We start from the raw sequence: 25,854 nt of genomic DNA on the forward strand, positions 1-25,854 counted from the left end.
GGAGCCTGCTTAGGATTCTCTCTCCCTCTCTCTCTGCCCCTCTTCAGCGCTCACTTGCACTCTCTCAAAATAAATAAACTCTAAAAAAAACATTAAATTAAATTAAGTTTGTATTGGGGCACCTGGGTGGCTCAGTCGTTTGAGTATCTGACTCTTTTTAAAAATTTTTTTTTAATGTTCATTTTTATTTTTGAGAAAGCGTGAGCAGGTGAGGGTCAGAGAGAGAGGGAGACACAGAATTCGAAGGAGGCTCTGGGCTCTAAGCTGTCAGCACAGAGCCCGACGTGGGGCTCGAACTCACAGACAGCGAGATCATGACCTGAGCCGTAGTCGGACGCTCAACTGACTGAGCCACCCAGGGGCCCCAAGTGTCCAACTCTTTATCTCAGCTCAGGTCTTGATCTCGGTATTGTGGGTTCCAGCCCCACACTGCACTCCGTGCTGGGTGTGGAGCCTACTTAAAAATTAAGTTTACATTATCCTTTCAGTAGCTTTCCTTCACCTTCATAGATTTTTCTCGGACCTGTGAGCAGATTCTGTTTTGACCATATAAGCAATATGGTTGTCATCAGGTTCTCACATTCATACATGTTTTCTTCACATTATCTCCAAAGTCTTAGTGTTTGCTACCTGTCAGCTCACCAGAAAGATTCACCCACAGGTAACAGCTGTTCTTAGAGAAAGAACTAGGGCTGAAACTTCTTAGATTCGAGGGCAGAAGGTGATGATAAATTGATGACGAATTCCCTTGAGTTCAAGTCAGTCTTTTTAACGGGAATAAGTGACATCTCATGCTACCATAAAATAGAGCCATTACTCTTGACTTAGATCTTTATTCGGTCTATTACTATTCCTGTTTAAACAATGCCTATTCTCTCACTTTCAAATTAGTATGATTTAGCAATGCTACTAAGTAAAAATACTTAGCCTCAGAAATTGAAGTATGTCTTTTTCATGGAGACCATCTCAATGCTGTCTTTGCTTTGTGGAGAAATGAATACTGATAGAAGTACCATGTTAATGGACATTGAACGGATTTTAATGGCCTTCTCAGTGGAGTCACAGCTACTGGACATTATCAGCTTTGTTTGCAAGTTTGATCCACTAAGATAAATTCCCTGAGCAGTCTCTTTACAGACAGGTCTTGCAAATAGCAATTCACCCTGAGTGGTGAGTTTTTTCAGATAAACAGAAGCTGAGTATATTTTTCCTTTAAGAGGAAAAATTTGGCAGGAGTCAATAATGTGTGTTAATGTTTTATAAACCTGAGTGTGCCAAAACATTAAATTGCAGGGACTGTATCCCCCAAAGGATACAATTTGGAGCAGCTGCCATCCTCCGGGCCTGGTTTGGTCCTGTATTGAAATGGTCCATAATTTCACTGTGGTTGATTTGAAGCTTCCCTCTTCACAGAACTCAGAATCACCATCAAGGAGTTCTTATCTCATAGTAATCCAAAGCCAATTAAAGAGTTGGTGTTTAGGACTACCGTTACTGTAAGGAAGTTAGATGTTGTAGGAGTTTTCTATGATTGCTTTAACAAATTTACCACAAATTTAGCAACTTAGACCCCAATTTATTATCTTACAGTTCTGGAGGTCAGAAGTGTGACCCCAGGTTAAGATGAAGGTGTCAGATGGGCTGCATTTCTTTGTGGCAGCCGCAGGGGTGAACCCATTTTTTTTACCCTTTCCAGCTTCTGGAGACCGCCCACATTGCTTGGCTCATGGCCACTTCCTCCATCTGCAAAGCCAGCAACATGGCATCTGTCTGTGCTTTTCCTTCACAGTCCCTCCTCCCTCTGACTGACCCTTCTGCCTCCCTCTGCCACTTTTAAGGACCCTAATCACACTAGGCCACCTGGATAATAGGTCAGCTAATTGGCAACTTGAATTCTCCTTTGACATGTAGCCCAACGTATTCACAGATTCTGGGGACAAGGACATGGTTATCTTTGGGCACTCAAAATTCCACTTACCACCCATGTCCTGAGCAAACTTTTAGTATTTTTGTTTAAAAAAAAAAAAATTATACCAAAACCAGACCTTAAAGCCTTCACCAAAAACACGAAAAACAGAAATGTGTCACACAAAAGAATTATATGTGGGCTGTTAAAAAAAACCTTACTTGAGTTTCTATCACTAAGTATAATAAGTTGCATGATTGTTTCCAGAAATAAGACCTACAAGTTTGGGATCATCTAGTAGTGCCTTCTGCAGAAGCCCTCAAGCCCGCAAAAGTGCTTCCCAGATCCTCATTGCAGTGTTCTGGGGAACACCCTGGGTAAGAGGTCAACCTTATGAGGGTCGTTTTTGCTTCTCTTATGCAGAAATCCTGAAGCAATAAGGGTTCCGTTGTTATTTCTGTGGCATAGATCATCTTCAGAGAAAGTGGTAGCAACCTTTGTGACACTTCTAACATGAACCACTTTCATTAAGCCTTGGGCATTTCTCTCCTGTTTTCTTTGGCTCCCTGGTTCACTGTGGGGTGCCAGATGCTAACATGGGGAGCTGGTGCTGTTAGGTACCCCCCATTCTGTAATTACCAGTAGCCCCCTTCCCAGCAGGCCAACTCAGCTAAACACCAACCTCCATAAACCACAAGCCACGACCACTCTGCCCCACTGGCTTGCCAACCCAAGCCCCTCCCCCCAGAGTCAATCTGGAGCCACCATGGGAGCCCCACCCCACGTGATTTTCTGCCCCCCACCTCCTTCCCCCGCCCCGAGACTGACTTTCTTCTTTTCTCCCTTTATCTTATTTTTTTAGTTCGTTTTGTATTCTCCTCCTTCCTGGTCGTGTTCTCCCCGACCTCTTACCTTGGATCTTCCTCCTCATTCCTCCCACCCCTGTTACACTCTTTCTCAGCTTCAGTGCTCTTGGTCACCTGCTCAGGAACAGAAACACAACGCAAATGGTTTCCAGAACCATCGGCAAAAATCTTTTACATCGTCTTGTGTTGTTTCTTAAGTCCCCTTCTTCAAATTGCACTTACGCAGTTTTTGAAATCTAATTTACTGTGCATGCTCATGCCTCACTGGGAATCAGTGGTGGGATCGGTTTAGTCCGTAACATGTCCCTCGTTTGGCACTTAAATGGTTCGCATTTTTTCAGTGTGCTTCACTACTCTATATTTTACCAAGTAACTAGTGCATATTATAATCCGTAGATCATGCTGCCGTGTTTTAAATGTCTGGTTTGGAAATTTTGAAAATTTTTGCAATTTGGTTAACCAAAATGTTGATAGTCATCTATAAACTATCACAGAGCTCATTTCTTGCTCTCCCATTCACCCTGGCTGTTAGTTTTCTATCGCCATTTTATTCAATATAAGCTGAATAAATAAGGTAGAGAAACTGCAAATAGTCTATTAAAATATGCAGCCCTCATATTTATCCATAGACTGGACCTTTTCAGTAATTTTCAACCAGACCCTACCAGCTGAGGTCAGGGGCAGGTACCATTTTTCAATTCAAATTGCCACTATTGGGGTGCCTGGGTGGCTCAGTCGGTTACGTGTCCGACTTCGGCTCAGGTCACGATCTCGCGGTCCGTGGGTTCGAGCCCTGCATCGGGCTCTGTGCTGACCGCTCAGAGCCTGGAGCCTGCTTCAGATACTGTGTCTCCCTCTCTCTCTGCCCCTCCCCTGTTCGTGCTGTGTCTCTCTCTGTCTCAAAAATAAATGTTAAAAAAAATTTTTTTTTTTAAATAAAACTGCCACTATTACTCATATAACACCAATGTTAGGATTCCTTATTATTTTAATGAAGTCAAAAGAGACATTTACCAGTGCTAATACATTTTAGGAAGCCCATGACAATTCTGCGAGCCGGCGAGAATTCTTAAAGCTTGAGTTCTATTTAAACCTTAGTAATTTGAAAGCCGGTACTTGCATGGACCCCAGGAAGACTTCCGCCACTTGTCCTGGACTGCAGAGCTTAAAAAAAAAAAAAAAAAAAAAATCACCCTGTACATGGCTCTTCATAGGACACATAGAGTGACAAACTAGAAAATGCACTTTCTTCTTCTTTTTTTGTTCTTTAATGTTTTGTTTATTTATTTATTTTGAGAGAGAGACAGACAGAATCCCAGGCAGGCTCTCCACTGTCAGGCACAGAGCCTAACATGGGGCTTGATCTCACAAACCATGGAATCATGACCTGAGTGAAAATCAGGACTTGGATGCTTAACCAACTGAGCCACCCAGGCACCCTCTGCTGTCTTTTTATTTATTTTTTTTTAAGTTTATTTCTTTTAGTAATCCCTATACCCAGCGTGGGACTCGAACTCATGACCCAGTACCAAGAGTCACAAGCTCCCCCAACCCAGCCAGCCAGGCACCTCTAGAAAACACATTTTCTTAATATAATTCATTGTGCTCATTTTTAATCAGTTAGGATCCTGTTAAAAACTGTTTAATTTATGGGCGCCTGGGAGGCTTAGTCGGTTGAGCGACTAACTCTTGGTTTCAGTTCAGGTCACGATCCCAGGGTGTGGGATCAAGCCCCACGTTGAGCTCCATGCTGAGTGTGGAACCTGCTTAAGATTCTCTCTCCCTCTTCCCCTCTCCCCTGCTTGTGCTCTCTCTCTCTCTCCCTCTCTCAAATTAAAAAAAAAAAAATTTTTTTTAAACTGTTTGATTTAAAATGTGGTTTGAGCATTAACGTTTTATTCTTTCATATCCGCCTGAGCAGAGAATGATCAAAGTTGTACATTTATCAGAAGAAAAGTAAGAAAATACTAGTCTTATCTAATAGTAATTTCCAAAACGATTAAATAATTGAGGTGACCCAGAATGAACTTTTATGTTGCCTTTCTGTAGACAGTGGCAGGCAGTTTATAAAATAATCTCTCCAGTTTAACCCGGGGAACTTACGCCAACAGTGGCTGATTTAGCTTTGTCTTTGCTGTTTCTTCATAATGTCCTTTGGATACTGAGATTAGCAGCGTGGTCTGTTTTCACTTACCACAGAAGTTAGATACCTGGAGAAGCCTAATTCATCCAGAATGCAAAATAAACAGGCTCCTCCTTTCTCCTTTCTCCCTCCTCCAGCCCTCTCATGGTGTGCAGAAATATTCTCTGGGCAATACCTGAAAATGATGTGTTTATCCTTTTTTTAAGAGGTTTTGTTTGTTTGTTTTAGTTTTTTAATTTATTTTTGAGAGAGACGGAGACAGCATGAGCGGGGGAGGGGCAGGGGGGCGGGCAGTGGGAGGGAGAGAATCCCAAGCAGGCTCCACACTCAGCACAGAGCCCGAGGTGGGGCTCGAATTCACAAAACCACGAGATCGTGACCTGTGCCGATACCAAGAGTCGGATTCATTTTGTTTTCTAATTTGTTGTTGTTGTTGTTTATTTAGTTTTGAGACAGAGAGAGACAGAGCATGAGTGTGGGAGGGGTAGAGAGAGGGGGAGACACAGAATCCCAAGCAGGCTCCAGGCTCTGAGCTGTCAGCACAGAGCCCGACATGGGGCTCAGACTCACGAGCCGTGAGAACATGACCTGAGCTGAAGTCGGACGCTCAACGGCCAAGAGTCAGACTCTTAACCGATTGAGCCACCCAGGCACCCCAAAGCTGTGTTTATTCTTAAACAGGTTTTCCATTTTTCCCCATAACCATGCATTGTCTCTTCACGAATTCTCTTTTTGCTGAATCTAGGAACTGTAGCACTGTTTGGCACAAGACTCCAGAGAGACCCTGCCCCCTCATTCAGACCCCATCCGTTGGGGAAGTGGGGTCTCTACTCCCAGACTCTTCCTTTGGGGCTATGGAGCCCTAGGATGGGCTCATGGAGAGGCTGTGGACAGCATGCAGCTGCATGCATGATTTGCGGGGCGGGGGGGGGGGGGGGCGGGGGAGGGGAGGGGTGTGAAGATGGACCAAAGGTCTCAGTAGATTCGAGAATTCTGTGACCCATAAAAAGTTAAGAGTTTCTATTGCTGAAGTTTTAGGTCCTTCTGAAGAGATTCCCAAGGAAGACCTCCCAGGAGCCATGTCTAAATGGGAGGCCCTTGTGGTCTGGTGATATTGGGTGGATGCCATGCCTCCCCAGAGTCTGTGAGGCAGTGGGCTCTCAGAAGAGGGTACCCTTTGATCTCCTACCCCCTCTAGCCAGTTCAACAAATAAATCCCGTTGTTGCCAGTGTTGAAGCTTTGCCGGGTGCTACGGCACATGGGTTGTGCAGAGGTGGGGGGGACGTGGTCATCGTTACTGATCCCAAGGTGGACGTGCATGAGGCCTGTGCCCCCTGGGCTAGAAGAGGGTCTCGGGGGAGTGGAGATCCTCTGATGCCAATCTTTCCACCACCACCACCACCTCAAGGCGCTCCTTGCTCTATTAAAACCGTAGGACCTGCAGCGAGACATCGAACAACACAGCGCAGGGGTGGAATCTGTGTTTAACATCTGCGATGTCCTACTGCACGACTCCGATGCCTGTGCCAACGAGACCGAGTGTGACTCCATCCAGCAGACCACCAGAAGCCTGGACAGACGCTGGAGGAACATCTGCGCCATGTCAATGGAACGGCGAATGAAGTAAGAAATGAGCCGCCCCTAAACGTTTTGAACATGGTCAGCCAGACTCCGTGCGTCCTTCTGATCTCAGGAAGAGTAGCTGTGTTCTGTTCACTCCGCTTCCAAGGCTGTTGGCAGAGAAGGCTCAGTAGGTGTGACCAGTGCGCATGAAGTGAATTATTCAAGAAAAAAATATAATCAGGGCAACAGCTTTCCCCAGCAGTCCTGGGCCTTGAGGTGTAACCACGCTGGCCACTGTGCCTCTGTGTCCCTAGCCACAAAGTAGTGGGAGCTCTGTCTCCTGCCTGCTAACCTCTGTGAACTTCAGGAACTCTGAAGGGCAGTCCTAGACAGAAGGTGTCCTGACCGAGAAGGGGACGTTCCTGGTTATTTCTTAGAAGAGGGATATCAGGGTCTCTTCCCCTAAACAGTGCCAGTGCGAGGGGTGTCGGGAATTGGGCCCATCAAGGGAGGGGGAAAAAAAATGGAAGCTCATTGTTGAAATGGCTGGCTTATATTGAGGTGCTTTCCTCCTATCAGAATCGAAGAGACGTGGCGTCTGTGGCAGAAATTTCTAGATGATTACTCCCGCTTTGAGGACTGGCTCAAGTCAGCCGAGAGGACAGCAGCCTACCCAAATTCCTCAGAGGTGTTGTACACAAATGCCAAAGAAGAGCTGAAGAGGTTCGAGGTAAGGGCCCCCCTCCAGCCCGCCGCTCCTGGGAATCAAGGCTCTGGGCAATTCAGGTGACTCCCTTAAGGGGCCGGCTCCCCCCACCTCTGGCCAGGGCGGCGCAGTCCGCAGCCTGCCGGCAGCTGCTGAGTCCGCTTTGCCGGGCAAGACGCGGCACGCGGTGAACTTGAGAGGCCGTTCTTTAGCATCAGGGCAGGTGAAGCAGGCTCTCCGCCGCCACTTCATCCTGGGGGGGTAAGCCCTCGAGGCGGGCCGTCTGGGGCCGGGGAGGGGGCGGGCTGGCCCCCCGCGTGCCTTGGCACTGACGCGGCCCGTGTGTCACAGGCCTTCCAGCGGCAGATCCACGAGAGGCTCACGCAGCTGGAGCTCATCAACAAGCAGTACCGGCGGCTGGCCCGGGAGAACCGCACGGACACGGCCAGCAAGCTGAAGCAGATGGTACACGAGGGCAACCAGCGCTGGGACAACCTCCAGAAGCGGGTCACGGCCGTCCTGCGGAGACTCAGAGTAACCTTGTCTACATCACCCGCCTTACTCGTAGCCTTTCGGGGAGAAGCGATGTGCGGTATCGGGCTTAGAGCGAAGCCATGGGTAGACCTCATTTCCGGCCTCAGCTACCTGAACGTTCTCCCAGCCGGCCTTCCCTTTGCTTTAAGCCGAAGCTGCCAGCATTCATGTTTTTTAAAGAGGTTGTTTGCCCAAGAATAGGCTTCTTAGGCGGGGCCTGGTTATGTGAGTTGTGGTAACAAGCACGTCATTTTTCCAATTCTGGATACCCGGAAGGCCTGCACGTTGGCTCACAGACTGCCCAGAGCCTGGGCCGCTGCCATTACCCGGTGTGGCAAAGGTGCCTCTTCGCCTGGAAAGAGGCCCCGCCTTGCCCATCTGCCCGTTTTTGTGTGTCCCGTTGGTTCTTGCACTGTGAGAGCTGGAGACCGAGCCCCCTCTGCATTGTGGAGCTTGGGGACAGTGATTATCCTCCGAATTTCAGAGCACATTGACCTAACCTCAAAGGTTGGGTTGGATTTTTAAATCTAATAGGCATTCATCTGAGATTTCTGGAATGTGGAAGGCTTGGGGTGTTAACCTTTGTGAGTCTGGTTGCAAACTGACCGGGCCAGTGTGGTCTATGGCTGCGGCAAGTAATTTTAACCCCTGCTTCTGTTCTCAGGGCAGAACATTCTTGAAATCATTCTAAGATGATGAAAATCTGGGCTTTTTTTTTTTTTTTTTTAACCCTCCAGAAGGAGTGGGCTAGCTTTTCAGACAACCCCCCATGCACTAATTTCCTTATCTCCCACCGATTTGACTGTGACTGGTCATTTGGCACTGAATGCTGTCTGTCTGAGAATCGGCTGCCCACCTCTAAGGTGGTAACCCAAGAGGCATCCTTAATTGGAGGTGATAAATCTGGGTCTTCTTTCTCTGAGGGCACACATTCAGGATTACCTCAGTGAAGGCAAATGGGGCACTAGGCCAGGCTTAACCCCGACATCCATACTTTTCATCTCGAAGCTACTAAATCTTTCTGTTAAGCAAAAGCTTCCACAGAAGGCTAACAGGTAAAAACAGGCAAGGTGCCTGGCCCGGACTTTGAGGGCGTTCCTCAAAGGGCAGGTTGGGAAAATCACTGACTTGGAGAATTACAGAATTGCTGAAAGGACCCGAAACGTCGCAGTCCACGGTCCCACACCCTCACTTGCCCACAAAGACGCGAAGGCTCAGAGAAGCTGGGGCACTTGTTTGTGATCCCACAGCCAGGAGCAGAGCCCGGGCTCCCAACCCCACACTGGCCCTGATGCCCTGTGGGTCTCCTGGGGTACCCTTTCGTCTTGGCCAAAAGTAACCTTGCTGAACTGTCTTCTGCCATCCACCCAAACACCCGGTTCTCTTCTGCAGCATTTCACCAACCAGAGGGAAGAATTCGAGGGGACCCGGGAGAGCGTTCTCGTGTGGCTCACGGAGATGGACCTGCAGCTGACCAACGTGGAGCACTTCTCGGAGAGCGACGCCGACGACAAGATGCGCCAGTTGAATGTAAGGCCTGCACCCACGGCCCCTCTCGGGAGAACGCACCTCTGCAGGGGAGAGCCGGCCAAGCACAAACTTCACCTGACACCCTGAGAGCACATTCCAGAATTGTTAAAGCAGCCAGGCTGACCCCACCTGTGTCCCGCAGGGTTGTCACGAGAGAGGATACTGTTCCTTACAGTCAAGGGGCCACTGGCATGAGGCTCTGTATTCTTTGTCATTTGTAATCATCCACGGGGTTCCAAACAGAACTTCACAAGGTGCTCTTTCCCCAGCTCTTGAGTCGGAATGCAACGTGCGGGGTGTGGCAGGAAGAACATATGTATCAAGAGTGGGTTCATGAACAGACCTCTTCTGCTGTCTCAAATATGTGCATTTCGCTTTAATTTTACTGTAATTCCCTCCTGGGCTTTTAAAAGAAGTTGAAAAATAGAAATTTGCCTTCCTTTTTTTTTTTTTTTTAATTTATTTATTTATTTTTAAATGTTTATTTTTGAGACAGAGAGAGACAAAGCATGAACGGGGGAGGGTCAGAGAGAGAGGGAGACACAGAATCTGAAACAGGCTCCAGGCTCTGAGCTGTCAGCACAGAGCCCGACGCGGGGCTCGAACTCACGGACCGCGAGATCATGACCTGAGCCGAAGTCGGCCGCTTAACCCCGACTGAGCCACCCAGGCGCCCCTTGCCTTCCTTAATGTAACGGCACCAATGCGGTGATTATTGGGTCAGCAGGACCAAATGCCCACGGGTGGTTTATTATGAGAAATTTTGTTTCCACTCAGTGTCAGTAAGACAAGTTTTGGCCCTCACACCCAGCGGCAGTAGATGTCTGTCCTTGCCAAACTTTTAGAATTATTTTAATTGTAACCGCTTCTTGGCCTTTTGGCTAAGATCAAATGTAGAATTATTTTAATTGCAAAAGTCAGTGCCCAGAAGGGAGAGGGAAAAAATACGCACAATCGTTTTATTTATTTATTTTTTTCATGTTTATTTATTTTTGAGAGAGCGCGTGCGGGGAAGGGGCAGAGAGAGATTGGGGGACAGAGGATCCGAAGGAGGCGGCGGGCTCTGCGCTGACAGCAGAGGGCCCAGTGCAGGGGTCGAACCCACAACCCACAAGATCATGACCCGAGCCGAAGTCGGACCCTCAACCCACTGAGCCACCCGGGCGCCCCCCTACAGTCATTTTAAATTACCTAAATCTTTATTGTCGCTTTGTTAAAAAATCGATGAAGCTCGCGTCCTGGGTGAAAGAACGAAGTAGACATCGTCTGGATCCTCAGGGAAACTTTCCTTCTTTGAAATCGTCTCTCTCTCCTATTCTGAATAGGGTTTCCAACAGGAAATTACATTAAATACCAACAAGATCGATCAGCTCATCGTGTTCGGGGAGCAGCTGATTCAGAAGAGCGAGCCCCTGGACGCCGTGCTGATCGAGGACGAGCTGGAGGAGCTGCACCGCTACTGCCAGGAGGTCTTCGGCCGCGTCTCGCGGTTCCACCGCCGGCTGACCTCCCGCGCTCCGGTAAGGGGAGCACACGCTCGTGCGGAGCGCCTCCGGGCTGCGCAAACTTGACGGTTCACCGAATGGGCTCCGCACACTTGACGTCTGGCCAAATTTTTACAGAGCTGGAAACCTATGTACTGGTCAGCTGTGACGTATTTTATGGTAAAAAGGAGAGCAAAACCGTTCTGTTTCTGCTTTTATTACTCCAGAGTCACACTTAACGTGGGGGCTCCCATTACCCGATGGAAGGGACGGCATTTCTGAAAGTTTTTGCGCCCCTCAACTGTTTTCTGTGTGTTCCTCAGCCCAGGGCTCTCCTGACATGTGTCAGCACCCGTAGGATATGCAGATATATGTTCTGGTTTTGCTTACGGTATTAATTTGGGAATGTGTTGGCCTTTTCCTCTTAGTGTCTGGGAGCCTTAAAAAGTTGTTCGTTTTGAGAGAGAGAGAGAGACTGAGTGAGAGTGGGGGAGGGGCAGAGAGAGAGAGAGAGAGGGAGACGCAGGCTCCAGGCTCCGAGCTGTCAGCACAGAGGCCGACGTGGGGCTCAGACTCACGAGCTGTGAGATCATGACCTGAGTCAAAGTCGGATGCTCGACCGACTGAGCCACCCAGGTGCCCCAGTGTCGGGAGCTTTTAATATTTGTGCCTTTCTGGTGCCTTCTTCTCACCTTTGAACTTTTTTTTTTAAGTTTATTTATTTATTTTGAAGCAGAGAGCATGAGCAGGGGGAAAGGCAGAGAGAGAGAGGAAGAGCGAGAACCCCAAGCAGGCCCCACACTGTCAGCACAGAGCCCAACATAGGGCTCGAACTCACAAACCATGAGATCATGACCTGAGCCAAAATCAAGAATTGGACGCTTAGCCGACACTGAGCCACCCGGGCACCCCTGTTCTCACCTGTGAAGTGACAAAAGCACCAGTTTCCCATAGCAACTGTGAAGTTTCCCTTGGCAGAGGGACCTTCTGGGAAGTTGAGGTGGCATTCAGGCCACTATTCAAAGTTCATTGCCTTTGTGTGCCAGAAGCTTTCATGATAACCATATTGAGCAACACAACTGGCCATTTTTTCCTTTTTTGTGTCTCCAACTGGCTAACTTGATGGTTATTCCTTCATCAGACATAGCCTTAAAAGTCACCATAGGTTCCTCATTTTCTAAATGTAGCAGTTTCTAGGCATTTCTCTTAAACCAAGGCATTACAACATAGGAAGAATAAGGTTCTGTATCCTGAACAATAAGATTGAGGGGTAAGAAAGAAAGAACCTGGTACATACAGTCATGAAGTTGTGAATCTTAGCCAGAATACTCTTAATGGCCTTACATTTTTTTTTTTATTTAAAATTTTCTGATTCTTGGAGAAACCTACCATTAACCACTAATAAAATGTTGGCCTCCATTTTCTTCTAGGGAAAGTTGTTTAACTTAGACCATCAAATGTCAGGTTTCTCCTAGGAAAGAGGCTGGGCTTTGCCGAAAATACAGATTCTGGGCCTCACACTAAAGCGTCTAAATTAGAATAATCACAACTAGGCCCTGGGAACCTGATTCTTTTTTCTTTAAAAAAAATTTGTTTTAAGTTTACTTATTTTGAGAGAGTGACCAGGGGAGGGGCAGAGGGAGAGAGGGAGAGAGAGAATCCCAAGCAGGCCCCATGCTACCAGTGCAGAGTCTGACACGGGGCTTCATCTCACAAACCGTGAGATCCTGACCTGAGCCAAAATCAAGACTCTGACGCTTAACCAACTGAACCACCCAGGTGCACCTAACCCGATTCTTTTTTAAAGCGGCCACAGAAATGTGGGCAGTGGCCATTTTCAGGAACTGCCAGACAAGGCAGACTCCCCGTGCACCTCACAGCTGCAAGCCTCTAATGTGGTTCATTCTGAAAACTGGACATCCCCACTTTAGGGCTTGGAAGATGAAAAAGAGGCCTCTGAGAATGAAACGGACATGGAGGACCCCAGAGAGATCCAGGCTGACTCTTGGCGCAAAAGGAGAGAGAGCGAGGAACCCTCTTCCCCTCAGTCCCTTTGTCATCTGGTGCCCCCGGCGCCGGGGCCCGAGCGGTCTGGCTGTGAGACCCCCGTCAGCGTGGACTCCATCCCTCTGGAGTGGGATCACACAGGTGACGTGGGGGGCTCCTCCTCTCACGAAGATGATGAGGAAGGCCCATACTACAGTGCACTATCAGGTAACAGCCCCTGTTTCCAGAGCCCTTGACATTGACCCACTTGGTTATGTTTTTAGCACTGTAGCAACATGGCCATCTCTGGATGACCCAGAGTCCAGCTCATGGCTGACCCAGACCTCTGTGGCTTCTTGTGTTCTGTCCTGCCCACTTTGACTTCCCTGAGAGTGGCTCATTCCTATGACAGGTGGAATGAAAGGGAAAAAGGAACGAAATTCACCTGGGGACATTAAGGCTATTCTCTGATGGCTCTGGCTGTCTGGGAGGCTCATCAGTGAACTTTTCAGTTGAGTTCTTCAGAGCATTGGTAGATTGTCTCCATTCTTTCTGTGGACTCCCCCCTCTCCCACAACGGCTTCAAACCGTCAAGAGTCGGCTGAAAAAAATCCTTTCGGTTTTTTAAACCTTTTTAATAAGACAGATCAAAGGTAGTTACTCTTCTCCTCCCAGCTGACAATGTTTCTACTGTTTTAACTTAATACTTGGGCATTCATCTACAGATGCCTGCGGTGAGGAAAATGACATTATTCTTTTTCAGATGTAGAAATCCCTGAAAATCCTGAGGCCTATCTTAAAATGACCACAAAAACTTTGAAAGCGTCTTCTGGTAGGCCCCTGACCGTGCATGTGTCTCAACATGGCAGCCTCCTGTGGCGAACACTGCATCCTAAACCTCGCTCCCATGTCATGTCTGACCTCTGCCTTCTGTGGACACCATGCGCCTTGGTCCTTGTGTCATGGTGTATTTACACTGCCGTACTCACACATACCTGCGTGCTCCTTACAGAACCCCGCCCAGACAGGAGCAGTCTCCATGCTGTCCTTCTCCTGCCCCTCAGGCCTGTGCAGAAGGGAATTCTTCATGGTGTCTTTTAAAACTTTAATCCCCCCTCCCCACCCCCCGCCATCTAACTGAAGTTCTTCGGCATAGACCAAGCTTTCTTCACGGTGGCTTGGTTTGGAACTCCTTCCTTCCTTGCTTACGGTGCTTCCTGGGAAGAGGATGGGTGGGCAGGGGTAAAAGTACTGTTGCATTAGCCACAGGAGAAGAAACCTTCCTTCCCTTGATTTGCAGTTCTAACCTATGTTCCCTGCCCCGTCGCCATGTGCAGTGGTGGGGTAGCGCCACGAGCGGCCCTCTGGTCCCCAGGTCCATGCTGACGTTCACTCTCCCCCACTCCTGAGAGGTCTTCAGTCCTTCTGGCCCTTTGACCTGGCCTCGCTGCCAGTGTCCCCGCCACTAGATGCCCGGCTCCAAAACACCATTCATCTTCAAAAAATCCTGTGTGTGTTGTGCTCCATCGTGAACCCATCTAGTGAAGGCACAATGCTGCTCAGTTGCATGACTCTCATTTCATTCCCTTCTGGGGCGTACTGACATTTTGCAAATGTGCATGCTTTGCAAGGAAAGCTGCAGAACTCATATTATACTATAACCTGATGCCATGTTACCCATGACCTTTTTTTGTGTAACTAAGTATGAATCCTTTGGTTGGAGAGAATGGACTGTCACTTGCTGTGTTTTGTTTCAGGGAAATCCATTTCTGAGGACCACTCATGGCATGTTCCTGACAGCCCTTCCTGCCCCAAGCATCGCTACAAACAAATGGGAAGTGATAGGAATGTACAAACCGTCCCCTCAGATTCCAGCACTCCCTATAAACCAGCCTATGTAAGTCTCGACTGCACTGAGAATATAACCCAAGTGCATTAGTAGTTGAAATTCTTAAGAGAGAGAGAGAGAGAGAGAGATTGGTGTATGCTGCGTGTGCTCACTTTCAAGGGGGATTTTGAGCTGGTTTTCCCATGGTGACAGTATCTCTGCTGAGCCGTCCATACATCATTAGAACCCTGGCAAAACATACTAGAGTTAAAGACTGGTTTCTGGCCAAGAACGATCTTTGTGTACATGAACATGATGCGGCAGTGATTATTACTGTTGAGTCAGTCATCCGTGCAAGTAATGGAGAAGCAACATACTGGCTTTCCTGAGCTGCTCCCAAACTGTGTTCTGTTTACGTTTTGACTGCATGTCCTATTCAAAACATTGTGACTTTGTACTCAGGAAGATTTGACCATGTACAGTGGTAGACATAGGTTTGATTCCTAACCCCACCAATAGAGTGCTCTGGGGCCACAGCACTTTGCCTTGCCTCCTTAAGCCTTCCTCACCTGAGGATAAACCTACTTTCCATTAATTGTTGTCTGTGTTGATTTGTAAGAATGTATAAAGAAGGCTCTTAGAAGTGGTCACTGTTACGATTATTACGATTTTTACTACCATATGTGGTTCGTTGTTGTTGTTTATAACAGTGACCATTCCTTCTTCATTATGGTTTCCTCGGGCAACATGAGTCCTTGGTATGCTCTGGCTGTGCAGCCGTTGGGGGCCGCCAGCCTAGGATTTAACGTTGGCTCCAGATCAGCCTCAGCACAGAGGACTAGGGAGGAGCGAGTTGAAATTCAAATGTCTCTGTGCACTTTTAATCATCCTCTTCTAGAGAAACCAGAAGCGGTGGTGGGCATCACTGAATTAGTCCGCCAAGTGCCCACTGTGTCTAAGAATGGATAGTGCTAGATAATTGGAGAAGCTTCTGCCCCTGTACGGTCAGGCCCAAGTCATTTGATAGCGGGCTGCCATGCCCAGTTCAGCAGCTCTTCCTCTTGCTTAGTAAGCAGCTGTCAGTTTTAATCTGCCCCTCTGTGATGCAGAATAAGACCTGACAGTCGTGGGGAGAGGGAGGGACCCCAGCACCTCACCTTTGCTTTGTATCCAGGACCACATGGTTTGGCCTCCCCCAGCATTGATGCTTGTGTTCCTCCCCTGGCCAGTTTCAAAAGCCTCCACCCTTTTCTGTGTGCCTGGAACCAGGCGTGTCACCAGAAATCTGAAGGGGGGGGCGGGGGCGGTATTTTTTTCATTCCACGCAAGTAGGCCATATGGACACAAACCAAAGAAAGCATGGCTTTACTAAAAAGGATACCTTTATTTTTGGAAAGTCCTGTGATAATAGGCCAGTCAGTTCTGCACTAACAGAAGAGTCAATATGTGCAGTGAAAGATAAATGCTCAGTAATGAATGACCCCCGGAGGCAGATTTGTCCTGTGTTTCCAATTCTGGGGATAATCTGCCAACCAGCTCCACAGAGTGACGAGGAGGGATGACTAAATTTTGTAAAACACTCTGCAAAAGCAAAAGTGTGCACGCAGTAACAGCCTGGTAGCTCAGCGGTGGTTTTTAGCTTTTTTTTTTTTGCATGTTTCATTTGAGAAGTGTTAGGAAGCCCCAAATTAGGCCGTTTTATTTCCAATACTGACCTCTCCCCTGCTCCCCCCCACCAGTCTTGGTCTTTACTAAGGCTTTATTTCTGCCGTTAGCTCTGCTATAAATGCACCCAATAAAGAATCTCCATATTAATATTAATAATCATTATATTAAAAATAATTATTAATCGTGTAATATTAATATTAAAAGGAAAGGGGTCTCATATCTTCATTTCCTACCTGTTCCTATGAACCAAGATACTCTTCATACAGCCTTTGAAATTTATAAGTGGTAACATAAAAATCGGTTCATTCTAGGTAAAGCTGCTGCTATCCCCAGGCACTGACGGTGGCAAAGAAGGTGCCAGAGCCTTGAATGGCAGCTCACAGCAGGAAGACGAGGGACTTGCTGCTCTCACCGGGCAGCAGTCAGGTACAGATAAATTAGGCCGTTGTTAGGACAGGTCAAGGCTATATTTTGGGTCAGCTGAGCATTTAATTTAAGTCATTGCTCGACAGAACATTAATTAAGAATTGACCAACTGTAATCCACCAAAACGGCTAAACTTAGTCTACGGCAGCCATTGTTATTTTCGAATCAGCTGACTTGTAGGGCACCTCGCTGGCTCAGTCAGTAGAACATGTGATTCTTGATCTTGGGGTTGTGAGTTTGAGCCCCACGTTGGGTGTGAAGATTACTTAAAAAAATAAAGTTTTAAAGCAAAAACAGAATCAGCTGACTTGTATTTACGAACAAATTCCTAGGCTTTTTACTTGCAAAACTATTCTTTTTTTTTTTTTTTTTTTTTAATGTTTATTTTTGAGAGAGAGACACCGAGACAGAGTGCGAGCGGGGTTGGGGCAGAGAGGTAGACACAGAATCCAAAGTAGGCTCCAGGCTCCGAGCTGTCAGCATAGAGCCTGACGCAGGGCTCGAGCCCACAAACTACAAGGTCATGACCTGAGCTGAAGTTGGATGCTCAACCGACTGAGCCACCCAGGTGTCCTTCAAAACTATTCTTTAAATATTGACCAATGAGGGGGGTCGTGGGAAGGGGGATGGGCTAAATGGGTAAGGGGCATTAAGGAGTCTACTGCTGAAATCAGTTTCAGTATATGCTAACTAATTTGAATGTAAATTTTAAAAAAGAAAATTAAAAAAGAAAAATATTGACCAATGAGCCTCATATGAAGTGCGTATTTTAATGTCACTTGTATATAAAGATCAGACAGGAAGATGATGTCCAAAGAGCAGTCAGGTGGCTCCTCTCGAGACCAGTTCAATGATTATAAAAGTAATTATTCTCCCAAGCCAAAAGTCGAACTGATAGAATTGACCCGATCATTCATGAACCAGAAGAGAAAGTGCCGGAAAACAGCATAAACTAAACTGCTGAACATTGGACTGCAGTACATGTTGGCACCATGTTGGGTCTCGTAGCCCGTTCCATACCTCATCCCAGCCTTTGTGGGAGGGTGGTGGCACCGGCCTTGAACCACAGCAAGGGGACGGCGAGGACTCCTGAAGCCAAGCCTCCTGCAAGGAGCATCCCCTTCAGGTTTTGCCATCCTGACCCTGGACTAGCTGGAGACCGGGAAATCTGTTGGGGCTACTGCTTCTTTTTACCGCGACTTTTTATTCCAGGCGCCTTTGACAGATGGGAGCTGATTCAAGCACAAGAACTTCACAATCAACTCAGGATGAAACAAAACTTGCAACAGCTCAATTCCAAGATCAGCGACATCACCACTTGGCTGAAAAAAACGGAAGCAGAGCTGGAAACGTTAAAGATGGCAGAACCTCCCTCTGATATCCACGAAATGGAGCTCAGAGTGAAGCAGCTCAAGGTGAGGGGGAGGTGTGGAGGGAAGAGGGATCCAGAACGTGCATGTGGACGCTCGCTGTGCAGGACCAGCAGGTTACACCTGTCAGCGGTGTAGGTGGCAGGCTGCAAGCAGGGGTAGTGCTCGGTCTGTCCCGTTCCACTTCTGTAACGGGCAAGGACGCAGGTGTAGGTTTTTGTTTCCATGCAGAAGATCATTGGCACATGATCCCAAAGCCCCCAGCGGTGCTGGGGAGGTGCATCTCAGATCCCCTGTGCTGGAAAGATCTGACTTCAGAGACCCCTCTAGACTCGTAAGGAGGTGCTAGTGGGCACCACCAGGCAGCTGAAAAACGCCCTTCCAAACTGTGCAATCCAGGCTGGTGGGGGAGCATTGAGAATGGGGGCGGGGGGAGGATCAGCTCACCTGCTGATGAATTCTGTGGCCTGATGTAGCTACTCTGTTACCCAGTTAGAATTTGTCACCCACATAGTCGGCCGTTGCCCCACTAGAACTAGCCAGGGAGCAGGGGAGAGGCAATTGGAGCCCTGAGCCTGAGCTCCTAAGACAACCCAGGGCAGGAGTTTAGGGTACCCAGGCAGTCTTCACATGGGTATTAGTATTTTACTTTGTGCATCAGTATATCTGGGTTAACTATTCACCCTAAGTAATAATACTTCTGTGATATCGAGGGATTCGTGCAGGTTAACTACATGTACTTTATCTGAAAGACTTCTAATGTGGTCCAGAAATAAGCCAACCAGGACTCGGCAGGGTCTACTCATGCCTGTGGCTGAGTCGACCAGCCAGAAGCCGGGCCTCTACTCTCAGCCTGGCCAGCCAAGGTCACTGACCTTGTGAGGCAGCTCCTCACCTGATACTGCCCAGCCAGTTGAAAGCAAGTTGGCTCTTGCTTCTGCCGCCACAGCTCAGAGAAGCCTTTGGCAGATCCGTTCCCTGCTGAGGTTCAAATGAACCCCACATCGCTATTTTCAGAATGCCTAACCCAGTCTTTTCCCTCTGCGGTAGGAAATACTAAAAGCCTTTGACACCTACAAGGCTCTAGTGGTCTCCGTCAACATGAGCAGCGAGGAATATCTGCAGACTGAGAGCGCGGAGTCCAAAGAGCTCCAAGGTCGCGTCGGCCAGCTGGCGCTGCACTGGGATGCGGCACAGGGCGCGGTGGAGAGCTGGAGAGCGGGCTTACGGAGAGCCCTCGTGCAGTGCCAGGTACGCCGGCCCCCAGGCCCGGCCCACACGGGTGGGAGAGGCAGATATTTTTATCCTAGTCAGGATGCTTTGGCACACAAACACGGCTTGTGTTAGGAAACATGTGCTTTATCGTTTTGTTTCCAAGAGGCTCAGCTGCTGTCCCGCCCTGTGTCTCCTGCTCTGCTGCCCCGGCCCATTCTTAGCATAAGGGTTCCAGCGAACATTCCAGTAGGTCAGAAATGCCGCCCCACGCTGCCCCATCTCTGTCCTTTTGCCAGGAGGACCGTATGTATAGCAGGGCGATTAAGAGACCTGGCTCAGAACAAGGAGTGGTTTAACCCAACCCTAGAGCTTTAGTAGCTGTGCGACTCTGAGCAAATCACTGTGCCGGCTAGACCTCTGTTTTCTCATCTGAAAAATGGGAATCATGTTAGTCCTTACCTCACAAGGTAATCTTAGCCCAGCCCTTGGCACATGGTAAATGCTCATCCCGTGTGAGCTCTGACCCCATGTCTGGGAACACGAGCCCCACCAGCAAGACCCCGTGCACATGTGTCCCTGGGCCACGGCCTGTCCTGTTGGGGTGTCTCCCTTTGCCGCTGAATCCAGATTTGTGGAGTCGTTTGTGTGGTCTTTCTGTGTCATAGCAGGTGTGGCGTTGTGAAGCCCGGCCTTTCTGCTAGCACTCGTCACTTGACATGCATCACACCTCCTGGGACTGTGCCACCTGCATCCTCTTTGCGGCTTTCCCTTTTCCTTGTTGGGGGGCCCTGGCATTTAGTTTAAGTCTGGCCCTTTTATTCATCGGATAAAGACCAGAGCAAATACTATGAAGGCCCAACACATCAAGCTGCTTCTCAGCACACCTGCCCTCAGAGAAAGGGCAATACTATGACGTGTTGTGTGTGTGTGTGTGTGTGTGTGTGTTTAAAGGACTTCCACCAGTTGAGTCAAGATCTGCTACTGTGGTTAGCGAGTGCTGAGAGCCGGAGGCAGAAGGCTCGTGTCACGGACCCAGAGGCAGACCCCCAGGTGCTCCTGGAGTGTCAGGAAGAACTGATGGTAAGTTTCCTCCTAAGGGGTCCTGCACTGCCGCTGGCCCCTGGCAGGTGAGGACTCAGGGAGCTGCCCCTCGTGTTTCTTGGAACAACGCCAACGTGACATTTTGCTCTCGTGTTCCAGTTGGTAGTAGTTCTGAAGCAGGATGGCTTGCAGAGATGAAGGGCCAGGGCTAAAAGCAGGAAGTCCTTAAGACTCTCGGGAACGGGGGACGTAGGGGTTTAGCAAGATCCTGACAAACATAAGGCCGTTTGATTAGAAGTATTTTCTCCTTTGTGAATATCAGGACTCCCTGGGGGAAAATATGCTCAATTACTCCACAGACACAATGAGCTATATGAGTTTTCTAAATCTGCTATTGAAAAGTCTTATTTCTTGAAGGGCAGTTGTGTTTTCATATGTTTTTTTCACTAACCAGGTGACTTTCTTAGCCATAACTTTGTAGGTGATTCAGTTATAAACAGTTTAAACTTAAAGTACTGGTCATTATTTTAAAAGCTTTTTTTTTTTAATGTTTGCTTAGAGAGAGAGGGAGAAAGAGAGGGAGAGAGAGAATCCCAAGCAGGTTCGTGCAGAGCCCAATGCAGGGCTCAGTCCCACGAACCATGAGATCACGACCTGAGCTGAAAGCAAGAGTTGGACACTCAACTGACTGAGCCACCCAGGTGCCCCTTAAAAAACATGTTTATAGGGGTACCCGGGTGGCTCAGTCAGTTGAGTGGCTGACTTCAGCTCAGGTCATGATCCCACGGGGTTTGTGGGATCGAACCCCACATCAGGCTCTGTGCTGACAGCTCAGAGCCTGGAGCCTGCTTTGGCTTCTCTCTCTCCCTTTCTGCCCCTCCCCCACTCACATTCTGTCTCTTTCAAAAATAAACATTAAAAAATTCTTTAAATAAAAATAAAAAATTTTTTATGCTAAAATCCTTGTAAAGCCCCACTCTCAAGAAGAGTGCCGTCCAGTAACCTTTCTGCAGTGAAGAAGATGTTCTATATCTGCACTGTCCAGTCTGATAGCTACTAGCCACAGGTGGCTGTTGAGCACTTGAAACGTGGCTATTGTGGCTGAGACTGAATTGTAATTTTAAATCGCCACATGTTGTGTAGTGGCTACCAAAAGGGACAGCAAGCAAGGTAATCAACCACACAGGCTGATTCACCAGACACATGCCTCTATTCCTATAAAGTATGCTTAAGCTGCTGTTTCTCAACTTACCCAATTTAGATTTTTTCCTTGACTTTGCTACTGCGGTGGACAAAGGTCTAGTCTTCCCCTCACTTCTTCCAACTCCTCCAGCCTCAAGTTGTCTTCAGAATGAGGAGTGGAAAATAGGGGCAGGGTGTCACCTACTTGCTGCCCAAATGATGCTAGACTTGCAGACACACCCAGGTACATAGCTAGTAGAATGTTCTGGAGTTGACCACCACCCATCATCCATCCCGGAACTGTCCTGGCACTAAGCAAGCGCCATCTGGCCACAGTAAGCAGCGGCTATTTTTATTTGTATTTCACACATTTTATTTTTAGCAACTGAAAAAGGAGCTCGTGGAACGTGAACCTCAAGTAAACACCTTACAAGAGCTTTCAAACAGCCTTCTTCTTAAGGGGCATGGCGAAGACTACATTGAGGCTGAAGAGAAGGTACATGTTATTGAGAAGAAACTCAAACAGTTACTTGAGCAAGTGTCCCAAGACTTAATGTCCTTGCAGGGCAGCCAGGTGAGTCCACTTGTGGCTTTTAAATACGTGTGGTATCAGATGCCAACAGGAAAGCAGAATGGCAGGCCTCGCTGTGGGGCAAAGGCTATAAGCACGTGGTCCGAGGGGCGCCTCGAGTCCCGCCCCTTCTACCTGGGCGGCCTTAAAAAGTTACACAAACTCTTTGACGCAGTTCTGTCCTTTACAAGAGGGAGACAACAATATGGTACCTACCTGTTCGTATGGCTGGCGTGTGAAAAACCAGTCTGATCCCTCTATCATTTCTGTCTTTCCTTCATATGGAGTAGACTTGAGAGTACTCCTTCACCGTCCAGGGCGCTCTCTGCTGCCCACTCTCTCATTTTTCTACTTTCTTGTCTTTAAAATGTGCTCCAACTCAGAACGAATGGATACCCATACCATGGCTTCACCAGACTTGAGGGAGGCCCACCCCTCCATTCTAGAGTGACATTTCTACCTGTACAGCCAAGGCTATAGTGTGTTGATGGCCACATGATCCTTCAGCACATCTGGCAAGCTGTCAACCCTTGATGCAGCTAAACTCGGTCTCCCCCCATGTGTGCTATGGGTTTTTAATGCTGTGCTTGGCCTTGCCTTGTTTACATTCCTTTCGGACTGGAGAAGTCTGTGTTAAAGGGCTCTCTTCCAGAAAGATTTGAGCTGGGGGAGGGGTGAGCAGAGCAGTGAAACTGCATGAAGCACGTTTTGCGCTCTTGAGATTACTCAGAACCTCTGTTTCCCTGAACTGAACCCTTGGGGTGTGGATTTCAGAACCCAGACCCATCTCTGCCCAGCTTGGACGAGGTAGACTCTGGAGACGAGCCTCCAGCTGCATCCACACCAGCTTCCCAAGCCAAGGTGAGAGCCCCTTTCTGCCCCGAGAAGCACGCTGGTTATTTTTCGAAGTTACTGAGATGACAGGAACTGGAGACTCCGCCCCCCAGTAGGCTGTGAAAGATGGGAGCCCTTCTAGTGTTGTTGAAGGGGCTTCCTGATCTCTCCCCATTAACAACAGATCAACAAACTGGACCGCGAAGCTCTTGTTACTTTAACAAACCCAATGATTTCTTACCTCCTGGAGTATAATCTCAAATGTATTTGTCTGGTTTCAAAAGCTTGGCAGAAAGATGAGCTAAGGAAGGTGTATAATTTAAGAAGGAAGGAGGTTTTATCATGGACAGGACTAACCAGTCTTCACTTACTAACTGGGTTGTTTTTATCCAGCAGTTTGGAGCAGAGAGGATGACGAAAGACCAGAACAAGGCGGACAGCAGGTAGGGGGGATGCAGTCACAGAAATGAGTCCTCTGTTCCACACACGCACACACACACACGCACCTCACCAGTCTTGCCAATGCCACGCTCCAGGTGTTTGTAAGAACCCAGCTGACTTGTTTTCTTCAGTCTGGAAAGGGGCTGGGCTGCTCTTCCAGAACTGAACCTCAGTCGTGGGCACCCACTTTCACGTCAGGCCCCGGATGTCTCACCTAACGCAGGCAGGGGTCAGGTAGCTCGAGGGGGTGCGGCGTCCGGAACCTCCTGCTCACCTCTTCACCTGGTCTGTTGGCAGGGTGCCCAGCCCCGGCAGCTCGCGGCCACGGCGCTCCTTCCTGGCGCGGGTGATCAGGGCGGCGCTGCCCCTGCAGCTGCTCCTGCTGCTGCTGCTGCTCCTGGCCTGCCTGCTGCCCTCCTCGGAAGAGGACTACAGCTGCACGCAGGCCAACAACTTCGCCAGGTCCTTTTACCCCATGCTGAGGTACACCAACGGGCCGCCCCCCACCTAGAGGCCCCGCCTGGCCTGTGGCACCTCACCACCGCCCGGCTTCGCGGGTGCCTGACCCGGCCCCTGCCCCATCAGCGGCGGCCGGGCTGGGATCTCGCCACGGACACCGCCCTCCAGGCTGGCCGGAGAGGGCTTCCGAATGACATTCTGCGCCCCAGGCAGTTTGACAAAGCTCTTTGATGGGTCTGGGATCTCTGGAAACTGCAGCTGCCTGAAGAAGAGCCGAGCTCTCCGCAAATTCCGATTTATTTGAAAAACGACATTATTAAAATGTACCTACTCTGCTCAACGAACAGTAGCGTTCACCCCACGTTACCGAAACACGCTAGCGGATTCCACCTTAGAAATGGTTCGGAAACTCACGTGCACCCTTAGCTGGTTGACTGAAACAATCATATTTAAGAGATTTAGAATTAATTTTACTCCAATCAGCTAGCAACCTTGAGCTACAGGTTATAAACCAAAATGTTCTGTTCTGTACTTAGGTCTGCTCTTTTATATTGCTTTAAATTTTTAAAGAAATTATATTGCATGGATGTGGTTATTTGTGCATATTTTTTAACAATGCTGGATCTGTATGAATAATGTAAACTTTGATTTTTTTAAAAGAATCAGATTTTAGCTTGACCTTTTGACTAATGTACAGTAAATGCCAAACTACTTGATAGGGATGTTTTTGTAAGTTAATTTTATAAGACTTTCACATTTAAAGTGATGCTTCAGGTTTTGTTTAGCTGTTTGGCCATGGGGGGGGAGGGAGGTTGTTACAGAAACTTGAAGCTATTTGTGGTATGTACAATTCAAATGTTTCTCATTAAAACAACCATACAAATACCCATACTTTTGTTGCACTGGATTATATTACAAGTTAAGTGTTATGCATAACCTTCTATAGAACAAAAATTATTTCTAAAATATTTGCTGGGGGGAGGGTGCACCTGGGTGGCTCAGTCGGTTAAGCATCTGACTTCAGCTCAGGTCATGATCTCAGGGTTTGTGGGTTCAAGCCCCACATAGGGCTCTCTGCTGCCAGCCTAGAGCCTGCTTTAGATCCTCTGTCCCCCTCTTCTGCCTCTCCCCACCTTGTTCTCTCAAAGTAAATAAACTTTTATTTTTGAGAAAGAGAGCGGGAGGGGGAGGGGCAGAGAGAGGGGGAAACAGAATCCAAAGCAGGCTCCAGGCTCTAAGCTGTGGTGGGGGAGTCCCCTCCCTAAGGAATGTGGTAAAAAAACAAACCCTCAAGATAAGGGAAGGCAACCTGGCTGCGTGCATACGTGACATCCCTCATGACCCTGTAACATGAGACCATCCAATCAGACTGTATGTCTATACATTACCCATATATGGGAGACAAGCAGAAAATGCATAAAAGGCTACACCACCCGGGCGTCCGGGCTCACTTTTCGGTACAAACCCAACTGAGCCCGTGCTGGCACGAATAAAGTTGCTTCCTGGAAAGAAAAGCCGCGGTGTTAGGGCTCTCTGTACAAGAAACCTGCTACACTGTCAGCACAGAGCCGGAAGCGGGGCTCAAACTCACAAACCGGGAGATCATGACCTGAGGCAAAGTCAGACGCTTAACCGACTGAGCCACCCAGGCGCCCCAATAAATAAACTTTTAAAAAATATATATTTGGGGGGATTTATTGGTTTTAATTCCAAGCCAAGCTTTATATTATTTAACTTTGTACAGAATAACTTGTGAGATCTAAACTCCCACAACCTGCATATGTAGAAATTACCCAGTGTGTGTCCCCCTAGTGCTGTAGGGAGTGATGAGGGCAGCATGGTGGGGAAGGTGGGTACAAAGGAAAGGATCATTTCACCCAGATTTTTCTATTCCCAGCTCTCTCCAAAGCGAACAGATTTTAACAAATGTTACAGGGATTAGAAGTCGCTGAACCAGTTCCTGGGTTAACTGTTCCTAACCTGCAGCTCTTGACCCACGGGAGACACCACTGACCTAATGGTCACCTCGGTCAGTGCCCTCTCTCCTTCTCTGCCGAGCACAGACCTCAGGGGAAGCCAAGGATGCTTATCTGTGGGTGA

At 48.2% G+C, this 25,854-nt stretch overlaps 1 protein-coding gene across 15 annotated transcripts in view; it reads left to right on the top strand.

Moving 5' to 3' along the window:
- The window catches only part of SYNE2 (spectrin repeat containing nuclear envelope protein 2), a 343,315-nt gene extending 318,670 nt beyond the window's left edge, over positions 1 to 24,645 (top strand). For 10 of the 15 annotated variants that reach the window (XM_027065882.2, XM_027065880.2, XM_027065887.2 and 7 more), the window contains 16 exons: positions 6,352 to 6,539; positions 7,059 to 7,209; positions 7,537 to 7,719; positions 9,112 to 9,249; positions 10,575 to 10,769; positions 12,665 to 12,947; positions 13,483 to 13,551; positions 14,477 to 14,616; positions 16,527 to 16,641; positions 17,854 to 18,056; positions 19,062 to 19,262; positions 20,178 to 20,306; positions 21,832 to 22,023; positions 22,795 to 22,881; positions 23,248 to 23,297; positions 23,593 to 24,645. In XM_027065882.2, the coding sequence (XP_026921683.2) occupies positions 6,352 to 6,539; positions 7,059 to 7,209; positions 7,537 to 7,719; positions 9,112 to 9,249; positions 10,575 to 10,769; positions 12,665 to 12,947; positions 13,483 to 13,551; positions 14,477 to 14,616; positions 16,527 to 16,641; positions 17,854 to 18,056; positions 19,062 to 19,262; positions 20,178 to 20,306; positions 21,832 to 22,023; positions 22,795 to 22,881; positions 23,248 to 23,297; positions 23,593 to 23,806 (2,538 nt within the window). In that variant the 3' untranslated portion in view covers positions 23,807 to 24,645. The remainder of the gene's footprint in view (positions 1 to 6,351; positions 6,540 to 7,058; positions 7,210 to 7,536; positions 7,720 to 9,111; positions 9,250 to 10,574; positions 10,770 to 12,664; positions 12,948 to 13,482; positions 13,552 to 14,476; positions 14,617 to 16,526; positions 16,642 to 17,853; positions 18,057 to 19,061; positions 19,263 to 20,177; positions 20,307 to 21,831; positions 22,024 to 22,794; positions 22,882 to 23,247; positions 23,298 to 23,592) is intronic. The other 5 variants (XM_027065884.2, XM_027065889.2, XM_027065890.2 and 2 more) reach the window with 5 other exon arrangements.
- Positions 24,646 to 25,854: the final 1,209 nt, after the last annotated feature.

Source organism: Acinonyx jubatus, chromosome B3 (assembly GCF_027475565.1).
Source record: "Acinonyx jubatus isolate Ajub_Pintada_27869175 chromosome B3, VMU_Ajub_asm_v1.0, whole genome shotgun sequence".
Lineage (NCBI taxonomy): Eukaryota > Metazoa > Chordata > Mammalia > Carnivora > Felidae > Acinonyx > Acinonyx jubatus.